Raw genomic sequence first — 19832 nt, 5'->3', positions numbered from 1 at the left:
GTGCTCCAGAGGCCAGCCTATTTCAACTTTGGGTCCCTGGAGGTTGTTGGTCTACAACTCTCATCAGCCCCAGCCAGCATAGCCCAATGGTCAGAGGTGACGGGGCATCTGAGGTCCTACCTTTGGGGAAGACTGCTCTAGGTCAAGGGCTACCCAATACAGTGGTACCTCGGGTTACAGACGCTTCAGGTTACAGATTCTCCTAACCCAGAAATAGTACCTCGGGTTAAGAACTTTGCTTCAGGATGAGAACAGAAATCGCGCTGCGGCAGCGTGGGGCCACATTAGGTAAACTGGTACCTCAGGTTAAGAACAGTTTCAGGTTAAGAACAGACCTCCAGAACAAATTAAGTTCTTAACCCGAGGTAACACTATATAGTATCATCTAGTTGCTGATAGACTCCAACTCCCATCGTTTGTCTCTGCTTCCCTGTCCTAACTGGGGTGTTTTTTCTCCTGAGATCAAGCAGGTATGTCCGTTGGAGCAGAGACCTGTCTTCATGCATGCCTGATGATCATGTATCCATTTGTTCACATTCACAAAAGTTTAATTAATTTTCATAAATACTTTTGCCCCACCTTTAAAAAGAAAAAAACCCAAGGCGTCATAGGAAAACAAACAAACAAATGGAAAGTGCGTAAAATCTACCCCACCAGTCAAACACACTTTAGGATTAAATACACAAGCAACCATGACATTCATTTGATTTTGATCTGGAATTATGCTGCAAAGCTCAAGAAGCTGGTTTCTTGCAGAACTCTAACAGCTGAATGCTACTTTTGTGAGCTCAGCGAAACCGTCTTACGCAGAGAGAAACAGCTGGTCCAACTTTAGCAACCTGGCACCCTCCAGATGTTTCCAGCTACAACTCCCATCAACTTGCTGGTGGGAAGCATAGCTCGAAACATCTGCAGGGCTCCGGGAAGGTGGGAGCTGGGATAGTTCTGCGCCATCTCCTGTGACTTCTCCTCTAGCAATCCTGTGCAGTGTTCGAAATTCGCCAGGCGCATTTTGCACCTGGCTATTGGTGGCACTGTCGGTTAAGCCACATAGCCTAGGACTTGCCGATCAGAAGGTCGGCGGTTCGAATCCCCGCGACGGGGTGAGCTCCCATTGCTCGGTCCCAGCTCCTGCCAACCTAGCAGTTCGAAAGCACGTCAAAGTGCAAGTAGATAAATAGGTACCGCTCTGGCCGCTCCGGTGGGAAGGTAAACGGCGTTTCCGTGCGCTGCTCTGTTTCGCCAGAAGCGGCTTAGTCTTGCTGGCCACATGACCCGGAAGCTGTACGCCAGCTCCCTCAGCCAATAAAGCGAGATGAGCGCCGCAACCCCAGAGTCGGTCACGACTGGACCTAATGGTCAGGGGTCCCTTTACCTTTAACCTTTTAATGGCCACTTGCGGCCATGTGAAGATGCCTGGGCACCGGGATGGTGCCGGATGTCTCCACCAGGGGTCAGCAAACTTTTTCAGCAGGGGGCCGATCCAATGTCCCTCAGACCTGGGGGGGGGGGGGGGGGCTGGACTTTTTATTTTATTTTTTTAAATGAACGAATTCCTATGCCCCACAAATAACCCAGAGATGCATTTTAAATAAAAGCACACATTCTACTCATGTAAAAACACACTGATTTCCTGACCATCCGCGGGCCGGATTTAGAAGCCAATTGGGCTGGATCTGGCTCCCGGGCCTTAGTTTGCCTACCCATAGTCTCCACCATCTGGAGGTGCCTGCCTGGGAATTATAGGATCTTGAAAAGCAACACATGCTGGTCATTATATTTAGTCTATGCAATCATAACGAATTGCAGGACTAAAAAGTCATATTGAAAAATACAGCTTCCAAGCCACCTGGCCCCAAAATCGCAACTAGGCATTCCGTTTTAGTGACTGTAACCCTGGTTTAAGGAGCCATTTGGCACCAAGCTTATATATCTGAGTTTCTAACACTGATCCTGGAATCCCAAAATGCCTTCTTGCTCATTTGGATGCAAAGCCGATGAAATGTCCAGCCTTCCCACCATGGGTTTAAAGACGCATTTATGGCCAACGTAATGCCAAAAGAGCTTCCAGAACTTGCAGCAAAACTCACTGTGTACAAATTAAACGACGCAAACCACACTCCAACAAGCTTTTTTAAAATAAAAAACACATGAACCAGCTTGCTTAATATTACACAGAAGGAAACTTCATTGTATCTCTTTGTCCGCGGCCCATCTATTTACTTCCAGCAAGTGCCAAAGAGTAGCAAAAGCTTTTGTCCTCAGAATAATGGCTCTATTATTTGTTTTCATTTTGTTTCATAACCCAGGGAGAGGGGAAGAGCTTGGTTCCTCTCCAGAACAAAAGGGAATTTCCATTGAACGCTTCAGAATTCTTGAGGGAGCACCAGTGATGTCCCAGCTCACCACAAATCTTCCCTAAGAGGTGAAGACACCCATCTTCAAAACTTTGGAACCACTATTCGCTTTTTTCCCAGCATGGCATACTGGCTGCAGGGGTTGTTTTTAATTACTGGTACAATTTATCACAACCAATTTTGAATGTTGCTTAATGGTGTGTTGACTTTTATCATCTTCTCTGCTGTTTTACTTTATTATTATTATTATTTCTAAGTTTGTTTCGTGTTTCCCTGCATTGTAACAAACAACTTTTGGTGCTTCTTATTGCAGATGGATTTTGTTTTGCTTTTCGTGATGTGTAAATGACGCTTACAGTGTGCAAATATTTTAATGAGGAAATCGAGCCGGACCCTAACTAATGGCTTTGTTTGAGCTCCAGAATATGAGACCAGAAGTCACAAAGCACCGTCTCTCTCTCTCTCCTTAAGCATTTCCCTAAGACATAAGAAGAGTAAGGTAGGTAGCCGTGTTGGTCTGACACAGTCAATATATATATATAAAAAATGTCCAGTAGCACCTTAAAAAGGTAAATGGACCCCTGACCATTAGGTCCAGTCATGACCGACTCTGGGGTTGTGGCGCTCATCTCGCTTTACTGGCCGAGGGAGCTGGCGCACAGCTTCCGGGTCATGTGGCCAGCATGACTAAACTGCTTCTGGCGAACCAGAGCAGCGCACGGAAACGCCATTTACCTTCCCACTAGAGCGGTACCTATTTATCTACTTGCACTTTGATGTGCTTTTGAACTGCTAGGTTGGCAGGAGCAGGGACCGAGCAACAGGAGCTCACCCTGTCGCGGGGATTCGAACAGCCAACCTTCTGATCGGCAAGTCCTAGGCTCTGTGGTTTAACCCACAGCGCCACCCGCGTCCCATAAAAAAAGCTTATACCCAGAACAAACTTAGTTGGTCTCTAAGGTGCTACTGGACAATTTTTAATTTTTTTTATATATTTCGACATAAGAAGAGTGTGCTGGATCAGGCCAGCAGGCAATTTAGTCCAGGATCCTGTTCTCACAGTGGTCAATTGGATGTCTAAGTGAAGATGTCCACAAGCAGGGCCTAAGCACAAGAACGCACTCCCCTTCTGCTTTTTCCGGCAACTGGTGTTCAATAAAAACCCATGTATTCAGCTATAGCCATACCCAAATCAGACTGCAACCAGCCCACTACACACTTCCAATAAAACCCATTTACTTATTTTCTCCTCTAATCTTGGGGGGAAACAGGGAGAGTGCACTTGGATTCAGCAAAAGCACAACAGAAATGCAGGACGTCAGTTTTCTTTTTCTTTTTTAATGCTATTTATAGACCAAGGAGAGATAATATGTTCCGCTGCATTCTTAATGGCTGAGTAATTGGCCCCCTCCAACTCCAAACATTACTGCCAAAGTAGCAAAAGCTTGTTAGGCTCTTTCCAATTACAGTAAACCTAGACATACGCCATCCATCTTTCCTGTGCATTGTCTGAGCGCTTCGTACAAATGCACGGCTGTCAAAGTGGGCTAGAGTCATCTGGGCATAATGGCTAATGTATCTGAACTGTAAACTATAAATTTCCAATGGCCTAGCTTTTAATTTGGCCAGAGGAAACGATGCCAAGAATCTATACACAGAAACACACGTTAATTACCGTTGTGTGAGAGAGAGAGCATGCTAAAACCTGCTCCTAACATGCTGGGCTGACTATCAGAATATCCGGTTGCACTTCTGTGTGACCACGAGACAGAACTCTGGATGGACATTGGAGCAGACTTGATATATTTTTAATATAAATTTTATTAGAGTTTATAAAGAAAAATGCAAAAGATTACTGTCAAATATTTGTTGTTGTTGTTCAAACTAAAACAATCCAGAGGCAAAACAGAGAGAGGGGGAAAACAAAAAAAGAAAGAAAGAGGAAGAGATAAAGAAAAAGGAATTGCAAAGGAATTAAAAGAAAGAAAGTGGAAAAGAGAGAAAAAGAGAGAAAAATGAGAGATAAGTATAGAACTTCCGATTCTTCATCTGTCCACTATATATAAACAGTATTCACTTCATCCACTCCAGTACGACATCTAATAAAGCCACTTTCTATAAACAATTACCTGCAATTCTCAAATCCAAATGTCACTATTTCTTTTTCAGTCTATGAGAGGTTTCTAACCTTTAGCAAATGTTAACAATGACTTTTCTCTTATTAAGCATGTCAACTTCGCCACCCCAGAAGCAGATGTGCTTCTCGACGGCTGGGGTCACTAGTGGCAGGAGCAGCCCTGCCGCCCTCATCACCCCAATGGCGCCTGCATGAACACCCTTTCCCTTCCCCCCACGTAACTGAATGGCAGCTCTTTATTCCCATGAGGAACAGGAAAGAGCTACACCTGGGGCAGTGTTACAGTGGAGCCAACCCTCCAGCTGAACATTGGCTTCCATGCCACAGACATCCTTTGCCTCTGCGCATATCCAACCCAAGAGCAACTAACTCTTCACCACACCGATGGGAGACAAGAGTCCAGAGTGGCTGGGGAAACCCAATCAGGTGGGCAGGGTACAAATAATAACATTTTTATTATATCTAGAGCAGACATGTCCAAAGTCCATTTTGGGGGCCTGATCCGGCCCACCAGTCGGTTTAATTTGGCCCCTGTGGCCAGATTAAGCTTTGTCAACTTTGGTTGGCCCTTTGGTCAGCCCTCACGACCCTTCATTTCATCAAATATGGCCCTCTTTGAAAAAAGTTTGGACACCACTGATCCAGAGGAAACCACATGAGCGAGCCTTGTGTTGAGGGTCTCAGCAGATGGCTTTCACATCACCTGCCATTGCAACTGGAAGTGCCAGGGATTGAACCTGCGACCTTCTGAATGAACTGCTCTGACTCTGAGCCATAGCTGTCAACTTTCAGATTTGAAAATAAGGGATCAGTAGCCTCGAAAATAAGGGATCAGCAGCCTCACCTGTCCCGGGGACAGTCTATGGGATATCTAACAATCCGGGATAGCAGTGGGAAGCAGCGGGAAACGGCTCTGGAATAAGATAATTTCCCGCAAAAAAGGGAAGGTTGACAGCTATGCTCTGAGCTATGGTCTTTCCACAGTCAAAGAGCAAACTTGGTTAGCCTTATCCATAGTTAAGGTCGGTGCCAACGCAGCCCTTATCTGTGAGGTTAAGGCCAAGGGGAGGGTGGAAATCCACTCCCCAAGACAAGAGGGGGCTAGAATCAAATAACCCCATGAACCCTTAAATCCCTTCATCGTGGTTAACAGTGTGGGCTTGCAGCAGCCCCTACATTTCACAAGGGCAAGTGTAAGGCTGTTAACCGGCAACAAGTTTCAATCAATTTTAAGCTGTGGAGGCCTTGAAGCAACACTAATAATAATAATAATAATAATAACAATAATAAATTTTATTTATACCCTGCCCTCCCCATCCAAAACTGGGCTCAGAGTGGCTAACATCAAATATATAACATATTACCATAAAATCAAGCAAGCAATTAAAATGCATCCTAAAATCAAATCAGAATCAAAGTGAAATCCAATCAGATGGCAACCCGCAAATTAGAGATGGGGACCTTAAATGCTCACCAGGCCTAACTGTTTATACTGATCTTATATGAGCCTGTGAGAAAAGTTGGGGGGCCACTTTCATGCAAGTTCTTATAAGGAGAGGGGGGGAGCCAGACTGGACTCCGGCCAAAGGCCTGGCGGAACAGCTCCATCTTGCAGGCCCTGTGGAGAGATGTCAAGTCCCACAGTGCCCTGGTCTCTTGCGACAGAGCATTCTACCAGGCCGGGGCCACAGCAGAAAAGGCCCTGGCCCTGGTCGAAGCCAGTCTAACCTCCTTGATGCCCAGGAGACCAAGAGGAAAGGAGAGACCGGGTTCCACATCCTTATGCCAACCTCCCCACTAATCTTTTTTCCTGACCTCTTTGTTCCCACTGGATTTCTCCACTTACAACTCCCCTGAAGCAAAAACCATCTGATGTCGGAAAGAGGATGGGGAAAAGAAAAGAATCGCACAGGATACAATGGTTAACACAAGAGTTGCAGTCCTTGATAGTCTCCATAGCAATTCTGCAGAGAATGGATTTTCCTCTTCTTCAAAATTAAAAACACACACACTCCCAACTGCAGCATCTGTGAGCAGTCTTGTCAAAGCATTACTCAGGATCCCAGAAATATGAGTCGGCATCCAACAGGGGAAAAGCCGCGTTCTGTTCCTACGCTTCCGGGGGCCTTGACCAATCTTTTGAGGAATCAAATATTACAGCTGACATTTTTCCAATTTTGCGCAGCTCGGATTTGGAATTTCTGACATGCAAGGAGGAGAGATTGGAGAAAGGAGCGCATTTAAGCAGTGGGAAAATATATATCCCTGCAGGGCTCTTTGGGGGAAAGGGAAGGTTTTTAAAAAAACACACACACACCAAACAATTAAAATAGTATGCATAAATGTCAACCCTTTACAACGACAGGAAACTTCATAAAGCAGAATGGAGAGAGAATCGCAATGTCTTGAATTACTCAGATTCTGAAAACAATATTCTCAAGAGGTGTACGTATGAATCATAGAATCATAGAATCATAGAATCATAGAGTTGGAAGAGACCACAAGGGCCATCGAGTCCAACCCCCTGCCAAGCAGGAAACACCATCAGAGCACTCCTGACATATGGTTGTCAAGCCTCTGCTTAAAGACCTCCAAAGAAGGAGACTCCACCACACTCCTTGGCAGCAAATTCCACTGTCAAACAGCTCTTACTGTCAGGAAGTTCTTCCTAATGTTTAGGTGGAATCTTCTTTCTTGTAGTTTGGATCCATTGCTCCGTGTCCGCTTCTCAGGAGCAGCAGAAAACAGCCTTTCTCCCTCCTCTATGTGACATCCTTTTATATATTTGAACATGGCTATCATATCACCCCTTAACCTCCTCTTCTCCAGGCTAAACATGCCCAGCTCCCTTAGCCGTTCCTCATAAGGCATCGTTTCCAGGCCTTTGACCATTTTGGTTGCCCTCCTCTGGACACGTTCCAGTTTGTCAGTGTCCTTCATGAATTGTGGTGCCCAGAACTGGACACAGTACTCCAGGTGAGGTCTGACCAGAGCAGAATACAGTGGCACTATTACTTCCCTTGATCTAGATGCTATACTCCTATTGATGAGGCCCAGAATTGCATTGGCTTTTTTAGCTGCCGCGTCACACTGTTGGCTCATGTCAAGTTTGTGGTCAACCAAGACTCCTAGATCCTTTTCACACGTACTGCTCTCAAGCCAGGTGTCACCCATCTTGTATTTGTGCCTCTCATTTTTTTTGCCCAAGTGCAATACTTTACATTTCTCCCTGTTAAAATTCATCTTGTTTGTTTTGGCCCAGTTTTCTAATCTGTCAAGGTCGTTTTGAAGTGTGATCCTGTCCTCTGGGGTGTTAGCCACCCCTCCCAGTTTGGTGTCATCTGCAAATTTGATCAGGATGCCCTTGAGTCCATCATCCAAGTCGTTGATAAAGATGTTGAATAAGACTGGGCCCAAGACAGAACCCTGTGGCACCCCACTAGTCACTCTTCTCCAGGATGAAGAGGAACCATTGATGAGCACCCTTTGGGTTCGGTCAGTCAGCCAGTTACAAATCCACTGAGTGGTAGCATAGTCAAGACCGCATTTTACCAGCTTCTTTACAAGAATATCATGGGGCATCTTGTCAAATGCCTTACTGAAATCAAGGTAGGCTATATCCACTGAGTTCCCTTCATCTACCAGGCTTGTAATTCTGTCAAAAAACGAGATCAGGTTAGTCTGACATGACTTATTTTTCAGAAATCCATGCTGACTATTGGTGATCACAGCATTCCTTTCTAGGTGCTCACAGACTGTTTTCTTAATGATCTGCTCCAGAATCTTCCCTGGTATTGATGTCAGACTGACTGGGCGGTAATTATTTGGGTCCTCTCTTTTCCCCTTTTTGAAAATAGGGACAACATTTGCCCTCCTCCAGTCTGCCGGGACTTCGCCTGTTCTCCAGGAATTCTCAAAGATGACTGCCAGTGGTTCTGAGATCACATCTGCCAGTTCTTTTAATACTCTTGGATGCAGTTCATCTGGCCCTGGAGACTTGAATACATCTAAACTAGCCAAGTATTCTTGTACTATCTCCTTAGTTATTCTGGGCTGTGTTTCCTTTGCTGAATCATTTGCTCCAAATTCTTCAGGTCGGGCATTGTTTTCTTTATCGGAGAAGACTGAGGCAAAGAAGGCATTGAGGAGTTCAGCCCTTTCTGTGTCCCCTGTTTGCATTTCACAATCTTCTCCTCTGAGTGACCCCACTGTTTCTTTGTTCTTCCTTTTGCTACGAACATACCCATAAAAGCCTTTTTTGTTGCTTTTAACCTCTCTAGCAAGCCTGAGTTCATTCTGTGCTTTAGCGTTTCTGACTTTGTGTCTACACGTGCTGGCTATTTGTTTGAATTCCTCTTTGGTGGTTTCCTCCCTTTTCCATTTTTTGTACACATCCTTTTTTAATCTTAACTCAGTTAAAAGTTCTTTAGATAGCCACCCTGGCTTCTTTAGGCACCTTCCATGTTTCCGTCTCATTGGTATTGCCTGACATTGTGCTTTTACTATCTCCCTCTTAACAAACTCCCAGCCATCATGAACTCCCTTTCCTTTTAGTATTACTGTCCATGGGATCTCACCCAGCACTTCCCTAAGTTTTATGAAGTCGGCTTTCTTAAAGTCAAGAAATTGAGTCCTAGTATGCTTGGCTGCTCCTTTCCGCTGTATAGTAAACTTCAGAAGAGCATGATCACTCGCGCCTAATGATCCTTCCACTTCTACCCCACTAACCAGGTCATCAACACTGGTTAGGACCAGATCTAAAATGGCTGTTCCTCTTGTTGCTTCTCCCACTTTCTGGACAATGAAGTTGTCTGCAAGGCCAGTGAGGAATCTGTTTGACCTTATGCTCTTGGCTGAGTTTGACATCCAACAAATATCCGGGTAATTGAAGTCCCCCATTACTACTATCTCCCTTCCTTTTGCATGCTTGGCCATCTGTTCCAGGAAGGCATCATCTATGTCCTCCGTTTGGCTTGGGGATCTATAGTAAACTCCCACAATGAGGTCTCTGTTATTCTTCTCTCCCTTAATTTTGACCCAAATGCTCTCACTTTGGCTTTGAGGTTCTAAATCTTGGATCTCTTCACAGGTATACACATCCCTGACATATAACGCCACTCCTCCTCCTTTCTTGTCTGGTCTGTTTCTCCGAAATAGATTGTATCCCCCCATTATTACATTCCAATCGTGGGACTTATCCCACCAGGTTTCAGTGATGCCTATTATGTCATATTTAGTTTGCTGTACCAAGAGCTCAAGCTCATCTTGTTTATTTCCCATGCTTTGCACATTAGTGTACAGACATTGAAGTCCATTAATCATTCCCCCATGTCTCTTATTTAAGGATTTTTTCCTCCCACCACTAGGTCTGCGTGCGGTTTGCTCCATTTGGTCTATGACATTTGGATGATCATCTTCATCAATTGATAGACTCCCACCTTCAGGAGCACTGTCTCCCTCCCCCACATTAGTCAGTTTAAAGCCCTCCTGATGAGGTTTCTGAGATTTTTGGCAAAAACATTTCTCCCAACCATTGTGAGGTGCAGCCCATCGCTTGCCAGAAGTCCATCTTCAAGAAACTGCAGTCCATGATCTAAGAATCCAAACCGTTCCTGTTTACACCATTTGCGAAGCCAGCTGTTCACTTCCACTATTTTTCCCTCTCTCCCTAGGCCACGTCGTTCAACTGGGAGGACAGATGAGATGACAATTTGTGCATTTAATTGCTTCAATTTCCTGCCCAGAGCCTCGTAGTCTCTTTTGATCTTCTGGAGGCTATTGCTTGCAGTGTCATTGGTTCCCACATGAAGTCAGGAAAAGTTTTCCTCTGTCTTCCCTGGGATCACCAGGGATAGCCAGACTTAGGGGAAATATAAAACAGAAAAGCAGCCCTGTGGGATCAGAACACAGGCCAGCACACAGGGCTGGGAATGCTCCCTGCCCCAAAACCTGCAAAGCTGCTGAGCTGGCTGGGCCAATTGGTCTGACTCTGTGGAAGGCAACATCCTCTTTGCCACTCTGGGAATCTCCAAAGCAGAGCAAGGTGGAAGCAGCCATCCCTAGTGGTCTTCAGCACCCATTAGGCAGAAATACGCTGCCTCTGTCCAAACAGGGCACAAAGCAACCGTACCTAGTCCCAATCCTTTCCAACGTAGCATATGAGCTGATAATTATCACTGTCATGCCTTATGAAGAACACGAAAGCAAGAAAAACACAAGCTTGCAGACGTGCGTCTCCTACGGCCACAAATGTTGATGATGGGCTACATCTCCCATTGCCAGGGCTGGGTGTGCCCAGTGGTAGAAACTCTTGATATATAAGCTAGGCGCCAAACGGCTCATTAAACCAGGGTTACAGTCAGCAAGGGACATGGGTGACGCTGTGGTCTAAACCACAGAGCCTAGGGCTTGCCGATCGGAAGGCCGGCGGTTCGAATCCCCGCAACGGGGTGAGCTCTTGTTGCCCAGTCCCAGCTCCTGCCCACCTAGCAGTTCGAAAGCACGTCAAAGTGCAAGTAGATAAATACATACCACTCCAGTGGGAAGGTAAACGGTGTTTCCGTGCGCTGCTCTGGTTCGCCAGAAGCGGCTTAGTCATGCTGGCCACATGACCCGGAAGCTGTCTGCGGACAAACACCAGCTCCCTCGGCCTATAGAGTGAGATTAGCGAGCAACCCCAGAGTCATCCATGACTGGACCTAATGGTCAGGGGTACCTTTACCTTTACCTTTTACAATCACTAAAATGCCTAGTTGCCATTTTGGGGCCAGGCGGCTTGAAAGTCGTATCTTTCAATACCAATTTTTGGTTCTTGAGATGTGCTCTGATTGTGCAGATAAAATACCACAGACAGAATTCTACAGGGTGTGTTGCTGGTGTGTGAAAACAGGCAAGATCCAAGGATCCCCAGACACACACCTCCAGGTGACGGAGACATCCAGCGCCATCCTGGCCATGTTCATTTGGTCGCAAGTGGCCGATAGCCAGGTGTAAAATGTGCTTGACACCTAGCGAATTTCAAACACTGGGTGCGCCACCAGGGAATGTGTGAAACTGTCCCTCCATGTGAGCCATTTCTAGAGCGGAGAGGCTATTTCACTGCCAAGCACAGCTGGATCCAAGCTACCGAAACAGTTGTAGGACAAGGTGGGGGAGCTGTGGCTGTGTTGTTGGGCTACGGCTTCTGCCGTGCCTGCATGGAACTGATGGGAGCCTGAGTCCAACCACACCAGGAGTCCAACAACATCTGGAGCAGCCACAGGATCCCCCTCCTCTGCTGCAAGAGATTTAGGCCCCGAGTCTACGTTTGCTCACTTTCAATGGTACCCAGGTCAGCTTTCAGAATGTCCCAAGCAAACCTTTATATTTCAGCCATGTCGATCGACTTTAGAGAGCACCTGTGTGTAGCCCCAACAATCCGGCATACCAAAAAGGAAAACCTCCCGAAGCTAAGATGCATTTTTTGAAAACCAAAAACAACAACACACATAGTATTATTGATTCCTCTCCAAGCTTGTCAAAATATTCAGTTACACAAGAGCTGATCATAAGCTCAAAGGCATCCAAGAGAGAGAGAGAGAAAGAGAGAGAGAGAGAGAGAGAGAGAGAGAGAGAGAGAACGAACAAGAACTTCCATCCAGTTAAGCTAACCATGACTGGCTTGTCAGAAAGCTATTTAAAAAAAGAAAAAGCAGCACCACCTGAAAGGGCTTAAGTTTCAAACTCTGCCCAGTAACTTCCCAGCAGTTCTCCCATTTGCTTTGGTTACAGATTATAGAGGATCATCCATCAAGCAACTGGACACATGATAATCCATGAACAAATGCAAAGGCAAGTCAAGTGTCCAGAATTGGGAGTGGTGCAAAATATTTAACACATCAACTGACTCTTGTCACTCAGGCCTGGGAGTGGTCTCCTTTTCCCCCTCCTTAGTCACAGAACACACTCCGTGGCCTTCAAAGCCTCTAGGATTAACCGCAGTGCAACACACCTCTGGCACACCAGGGCAACCTTTGAAGACCGTGGAGGAGTTTGCAGGTGGTACAAAGTGCATTACCTGGATGCTCCACGGGGATTGCTCACCTGAAGCACTTTACACAGGAACATAGGGTGCTGCCTGCATCTGAGCCAGACCTTTGGACCACCTAGGTCAGGACTGCTTACACTGGCTGGCGGCAGTTCTTTGGGGTTTCAAGCAGTGAGTTTTTCCCAGTCCTACCCGGAAATACTGGGGATTGAACCTAGAACTTCCTGCATGCATGGCAGCTTCCCAACTGGGCTTTCTTCCACAGCAAACAAAAGTTCCCAAGCCAAATCTCCCCTAAACCCTTGCCAAAGAAGCTTGGGGGAAATATTGCTCATGGCAAGAAGCCCAGTGTTAAGGAAGAGAGAAGTCACTTGCATCAGATGGTGGGTAATTCTCCCTTATCCTGTTTAGGGCTCGGCAATATATCAATATATCATCCAAACCGGTTTGAAGTCCATATTGTGATTGATTTCATAGTTTTTGACCTGGCAATATATCATGAATCATGATGTGTTTGGGGCTGGGCGATATATCATCCAAAAACCAGTTTCAAGTCCATATCATGATATTGGTTTCATAATTTTTGACTGGACAATATAGTGTGAATCATGGTGTGTGGGTGTGTGGGTGTGCTCTGCAAAAATCACAATGTGGGGGAAACCGTGAAGCCAGCCAATGCCTTTACATAGCTCCATCCTTATTTCAGACATTGCAATGTATCCGTATACTGCAGTGTTTAGCTGCTGATATATCACAATGTTGAAAACCAGGTATCGCCCAGCCCTACTTTATCTCAGATATGGGGAACTGAACTGGACCAATTGGCCAGGTCCTTGATTCACCCACCCACCGAAGGCCAATTTGGCAGTTGAATGGCAGCAACTGCAAGCTTTTTTGAAGTCCACTTGCAGGTGTGGCTGGAATCCAAACTGCACCTGAAAGTGAACTTCAAAGGAGCTCACAGTGACTCCCCTTAAAGATGCCCCGGATGCACTTGCTGACAGCGTCAATCAGCTGGCTGCAACTGACAGCGAGCTTGCAAAGGAACGATTGGGTGCTCGCTTTAAGCTCCTAGTCGTTCCTTTGTAGCCACATCCTTGCCTGCTCAGAATCTGTTGTTGGGTTAGGGGCAGGTGGCCACGGTTTGGGGAAAACAAGCTGGTGGACCAGTTGGACCCAGACTAGGCCTAATTACACCCACAGGCCCAGCAAGATTTAACTGATTAAATTTGAGGCCGCTCTGAACTTTTACGCATTATTTCATTTGCTGCTGCAGTTTTTGTTGTTGTTCTCTTTTAAACTGAATTACTTTTATTGTGAAAGTCATATGCTATTCTTTGTGACGTGAACCACCTTGAGAAGGCCAAATAGCCCTCAAAGACAGCAAACAAATACCTAAATTCCTCCCCCCCTTTTTTTATACCCTGAACTCCTGTAGGAGGCCCAGCAAGTAACTAGCTAATGCAAGATGCTATAAAGTGTACTGGGTCCTACACACCTACACCTTTAAGCTTGTAGTAGGTAGAACTTATACTTCTCCTGCCCTTGAAGGCTTGAGGGAGGGTAGTGAAACCAGTACATTTTTTAAGAGTAAAAAAAAAAAAGCAAATATGGCTTAATCTTTGAAAATGTTAAGACAAGAAAGCCACATGTAGCCATTTACTGCATAAACTTATATTTTAAAAGAAATCAGAGTGTTTAAATTAACACCTATCTGCAGGGTCTAATGTCTCTCTCTGTCCCTCCCTCTCACACACAAACACGTCAGGTCCCTGCCAATGCACTACTTTAACAGCTTGACCTGTTCTTCCCACCGTCTCCTCTCAAAACATACGATAACTAAGGGGGAAGGCAGGCTCCACTCCAGAAAGACACTCCCTTCTCACTCCGCCAATAAGCTGGGCGCCAAATTTGGTCAGATGTACTAAAGGCATTCGTCCTGCCTCCACGCCATGGCTCTGATGGTACTGGGCTGCTTTTCTGCTAAAGGTGTGAGCTATGACTCAGGCCTTCCACTGCACAGGCCCCGAACAATCGTTTTATTGTGCTAACTTGGACAAGCTGCTTGGAGCTTATTTCTTCCGCAAAGTCTTGAAACTCCTCTTCCGATTCAGCTCCACCTCTAAGCAGGCAAGCAGATGCACCCCAAGAACAACGTCTGTTTGGAGCTGGTCCGAAAGGGGGGGGGAAGTCTCTATACGGTGACAGCTGTCTTTGGAGGCACCCGTGCAGTGAAAACGTAACACATAAACCTGGCAATCGTGAATGCAACTGGCAGTACTTCTCAGCATGCAAAAAGCTGGGAGAGGGGGAATCCAGAAATGATCAAAAAGAATGGCCTGACCAGTGGAAAATGAGAGGGTGGAAACATCTTCAAGTTTCAGAAATGCATTATTTCATAGAATTGCCAGTAATTTGCAATGCAGGTTGTAGTCAATGGTGGAAAAGGCTGTTGCTCAGTGGGGAGCCACTGCCAGCCAGTGTAGACAGTGCTGATGGACCAGTTCAGCATTTTATTTTATTTTTTAAAAGCAGAGACAATATTAATAAAAATAAGCCTTCAAATTTCAGGAGGGAAGTGTATGAGTGCAGTAAATAGCTGGATATTTTTCGCTCTATAAGACGCACCAGACCACAAGACGCACCTAGTTTTTGGAGGAGGAAAACAAGAACAAAAAAATTCTGACTCTCAGAAGTCAGAACAGCAAGAGGGATCGCTGCGCAGTGAAAGCAGCAATCCCTCTTGCTGTTCTGGCTTCTGGGATAGCTGCGCAGCCTGCATTCGCTCCATAAGACGCACACACATTTCCCCTTACTTTTTAGGAGAGAAAAAGTGAGTCTTATAGAGCAAAAAATACGGTAATTCAAGACCAACAACAAGCAAACGCAAAATGTGTCAGAAGTGCTAAAGTAGGTGCAATGCACAGGGGCACTCCCAAACACTGGGTCCTGTATTCAAATCCCGACTCAGGCTTGCAAGGAGGTTCTGGAGAAAGAGAGTGCGTCAAGTTTGCCTCTGCCATGGCTCTTAGCGTGTCAGATGAAAACAAATGTGGCCTCATTCACACAAAAGGAACAGACTGGGAGGCACGTTGATCCCACAAGAAGCACAATATAAGACAGCAAGTTATAAATGCAGTAAGAGATCCACCTGTGGATTTGTCCGTTTTTATGCAGGTATTCCAGTCCTTCCAGCACCTCCTTCAGGATCGTGGCTATCACGGGTTCATCCAGCACTCCGCTCTTGTGTTCTCCTTTTGCCACAATGTGTTTAATAACATCCAGAACAGACCCTATATGGAAAAGAAGAAACACGTTAGTAAAATTGGGGGCAGCGCCTGATTACACCACCAGTTATCTCAAGATATTCATCCTCTCATTTGCGTCCAGCTTCATGCGGTTGATAGGGAATGGGTGACTCGTAAGCCACCTAATGATATTTGCACCTCACTCAATGAATGCTCTTGAACGCCTTTCGATGGGCTTACCTCTTTGTCCCCAGCACTCAGAGAAAGCCCCCACGGAACAAAGTTCCTGCACAGCTGCCAGTTTGCATTGGCAAGTCCTGTTAAGTTACTTGTCTCATGGCTCAGTTCTAAAACATCAAAGAAACCAAGGAAGCTTTACCTGCAGTTTGGTGTAATTTCTGAACAGATGAACAGCTTGCAGTTAGCTGGGAAGCCGGATTCAGAAACCATGTACATTGGCAAACTGTGGCCTGTGCCAAGTGTGGTTTGTTCTGTTCAAACATTCTGCCAAGCCAGTGTTCCTGCCATGGCTCTGCCTCCCAATTATTGAATGCTGAATGCAGAAATGGCTGAGAAAGAAGGCAAATAAGCAGCTCCAAACCATGATCTGCCTGTTATATGTGCTCAAACCGTGTTTTGGGTACTGAATGATGGGAGTATACAAACTACTGCTTGCTATATTTTTGCATTGCCTGCTTTGGACATTTGAGTTTAACTATGGTTTAGCCTTGTAAGTATGATCCCAGCACAGGTGTGTGTACACACCCATGTGTGAGAGCAAGGATATTAAACTATGGTTTGGACATAATGCTAAACCATAGCTTAGCTTTCCCTTGGATTGTAATGGCTGGACCACACTATCGAAAGAGTAAAAGGAGCAAGGAAAGGTTGTTAGAAAGGAAAGCGGGGTGGGGAACTTGTGGCTCTCCAGCTATTATGGGATTCTCAGCTCCCATCAGCTGAACCTAGCACAGCTCATGGCCAGGTATTTTTGGAACTGGGTATCCCACAATACCTGCAGAAGCACCAGTTCTGCAGCCCTTGAAATAAAGTATCTTGCATGAGACATTTAAGCAGGTAGAATTAGGGCTGCGCTACCAGTTCTGCCCAGCACCTCCCATCTCTCTCTCTCTCTCTCTCTCTCTCTCTCTCTCTCTCACTTGAATGCAACTTGTGTGACGATGCTACTATATCAAAGTGTCGGCAACAGTAATTTGTGGAAAGGATTTAGGAAATCCAGCCACCATCCCCAAAGTGTGCCAAGAGCTGGTCCTAATCTAGCTTTTAAAATATATATATTTAAAAAGGTCAATAAAAAACCTTAGGGTGCTTATAGGCCTCAGATATTGCAGCAGCAATTTAATTTGGAATAAAAGTTACAGAGAGTTCATTGTGCTTAGCCTGGGGATTAACGTTTCGCGGTGGGGGAGACTGCCTGCCCAGGCTTGTTTCGGGGAGTTTCAAAAGCCTAGAATCCTTAAGACTTACCCCCATTGAAAATTAAGTTTAAACAGTATTTATTTTGGATTGCCGATTAATCCAGAATGACAGTTAGCACCACTAAGACCCGATAAACGTGTATGCAGGAAGGGGAGGTGGCTCAGTCTGGAACCAACCCGGCCTCCTCCTAAACTTTCTACCTTGAGGTGATTTTTTCCTACCTCCTTTTGACTGCTGAGGAATTCCTGCATATCCTCAATCAAAACCTAGAGCACCACATAGCATTACAGTGGTACCTCTGGTTGCGAATGGGATCCGTTCCAGAGCCCCGTTCGCAACCTGAAAGGAGTGCAACCTGCGTCTGTGCACATGCGGGTCATGATTCGCTGCTTCTGCGCATGACGTCATTTTGCATGTCTGCGCATGCGGCGAAACTCGGAAGTAACCCTTTCCGGTACTTCCGGGTCGCTGCGGGACGCAACTTGAAAAGATGTAACCTGAAGCAAACGTAACAAGAGGTATGACTGTATAGGCCTTGCACTGAGGTTGCGTACACACACACATACACACACTACTTTTAAAACACATCTGAAGCACATTATTTCCCTCCCAGAATTCTGGGCACTGTAGTTTGCCCCTCACAGCAACCATAATTCCTAGCAACTCTTAAGAAACTACAGTGCCCCAAATTATTTGGGCACGAGGAAATGTGTGTCAAAGGTATGGCATAGACAATGCTGCCTTAGTGCTTTCACATAAGCACCCCCACACACCCTTGACCCCCCCCCCCAGCATTCATCAGTGGCTCAGGACTGTGGCAAGACTACCACACGGTGCTGCCAAGTGACCCAAGAAAACTGCCTGACTTGCTCCTGTGCTTTTCACTTTACAGAATGTTTTAAAATCAGTGAGCTGAAACAGCAAGAAACCACCTTTTTTAAAAAACACAAATGGGGGTGTTTGTTTCTGCCGGTTGTCCAGACCTATTTTATTCCTTAATTTTATTTGCAATAAAGGTAAAGGTAAAGGGACCACTGACCATTAGGTCCAGTCGTGGCCGACTCTGGGGTTGCGGCACTCATCTCACTTTATTGGCCGAGGGAGCCGGTGTACAGCTTCCAGGTCATGTGACCAGCATGACCAAGCCACTTCTGGTGAACCAGAGCAGCACATGGAAACGCCGTTTACCTTCCCGCCGGAGCGGTACCTATTTATCTACTTGCACTTTGATGTGCTTTTGAACTGCTAGGTTGGCAGGAGCAGGGACCAAGCAACGGGAGCTCACCTCGTCGCGGGGATTCGAACCGCCGACCTTCTGATCAGCAAGTCCTAGGCTCTGTGGTTTAACCCACAGCACCACCCGCATCCCCTTTATTTGCAATACTTATGTGTTAATACAACAACCAGTTTCTGGGCTGATTACTGTATTCTTAGACATAACTAGTAGTAACACAAACAAACCATATCCTCTCCGTTCCTACATTTTCTTATTGGAAAAGATATTCCCTTCCTCCAGCTGGGGGAACAGGGATATATGGGAGCACATTCTATTTAAGCAGGAAAACTCCAGCTAATGCCTTGCTTGGGAGAAGGCTCTGAAATCACCCCATACTTAGAATGACCAACAGCTCCTCAAGTTGGTGAGCTAGGAGCAAGCCTGGTATAATGAACTATGCTGGGTTTGGAGCAGCAAGATCTGGGTACAAATTCTTGTCCAGTCATGAAGGTCAGCAGGGGGCACTGAGCTAAATCACTACTTCTAAGTCCAACCTGCCTCCCAGGATTGTCGAGATGAATATGGGATAATCCCCACGTGTGCCACGTTGAACTTCCTGAAGGAGGAAGAGGGTTCAAGTGCACCACTCTCCACTGAACTAGTTGTCCCCAATCCAATGCCCTCCAGGTGCTGTAGGACTACAACTCCCATCAGCCTCGTTGGCCATGCTCTTGATTGTTTTGGCTGCGCTTTTTCTGAATCTTTAGCAACTCTACATAACGTCTTACACCGCTCTGAGTGTGTAGATCAAGGGCAGCCAACAAATGTAGGACTACAACTCCCATAAGCACCAGCCAGCACTGCCCAATGGTCAAGGATAATGGGAGTTGTAGTCCTACATCATCTAGAGGGCACTATGTACATAATTCTTAGATGGAAGTAACAATAGATAATCCGCTACAAGGCAGCCTCTTGTGTTCCTGGTTTGAAATAAACCATAGTGGAACTCCTCAACCCTTCCACCCTTCAAAAATAATAGCTTCCAAAGAGGTTAATGCCTCAACCGTGCAAGAAGCAAACAAAGCAGGCATCATTAAAAGCATTTTAAAGGGAAGATACAAATATAGACTGAAGGGGAAGATAACCAAGGCATCCAAGGAAAATAATAGGCCATGATATGCAGTGCTGGTATCAAACCCAGCCTCTCCTAGGTGTTTGGAAGCATCTAGGTTCAAGGTTAAGATGCTTAAGAAGTAATGGAAGCATCGGCAAGAGTGCTCCTTAGAAAAAAGATTCAAAGGCACAAGCAAAAGCCCATGACATGTTCTTCGCTGTTTTGGGGAAGCTGACAAGATAATGGAATTTCAAAAAAGCCACCTCCTTGCTATGGCAAATGCCATGTGAATCA

At 45.8% G+C, this 19832-nt stretch overlaps 1 protein-coding gene across 4 annotated transcripts in view; it reads right to left on the bottom strand.

Annotated features, from left to right (window-relative positions):
- Positions 1–19832, bottom strand: part of OXSR1 (oxidative stress responsive kinase 1) — an 85316-nt gene that overhangs the window by 29456 nt on the left and 36028 nt on the right. For all 4 annotated transcript variants that reach the window (XM_080974152.1, XM_080974153.1, XM_080974154.1 and 1 more), the window contains exon 4: positions 15672–15813. In XM_080974152.1, the coding sequence (XP_080830278.1) occupies positions 15672–15813 (142 nt within the window). The remainder of the gene's footprint in view (positions 1–15671; positions 15814–19832) is intronic.

Source organism: Podarcis pityusensis (assembly GCF_964106645.2).
Source record: "Podarcis pityusensis genome assembly, chromosome: 12".
NCBI lineage: Eukaryota > Metazoa > Chordata > Lepidosauria > Squamata > Lacertidae > Podarcis > Podarcis pityusensis.
The sequence above is the reverse complement of the archived record's forward strand: the minus strand, read 5'-3'. Positions and strand labels throughout refer to the sequence as shown.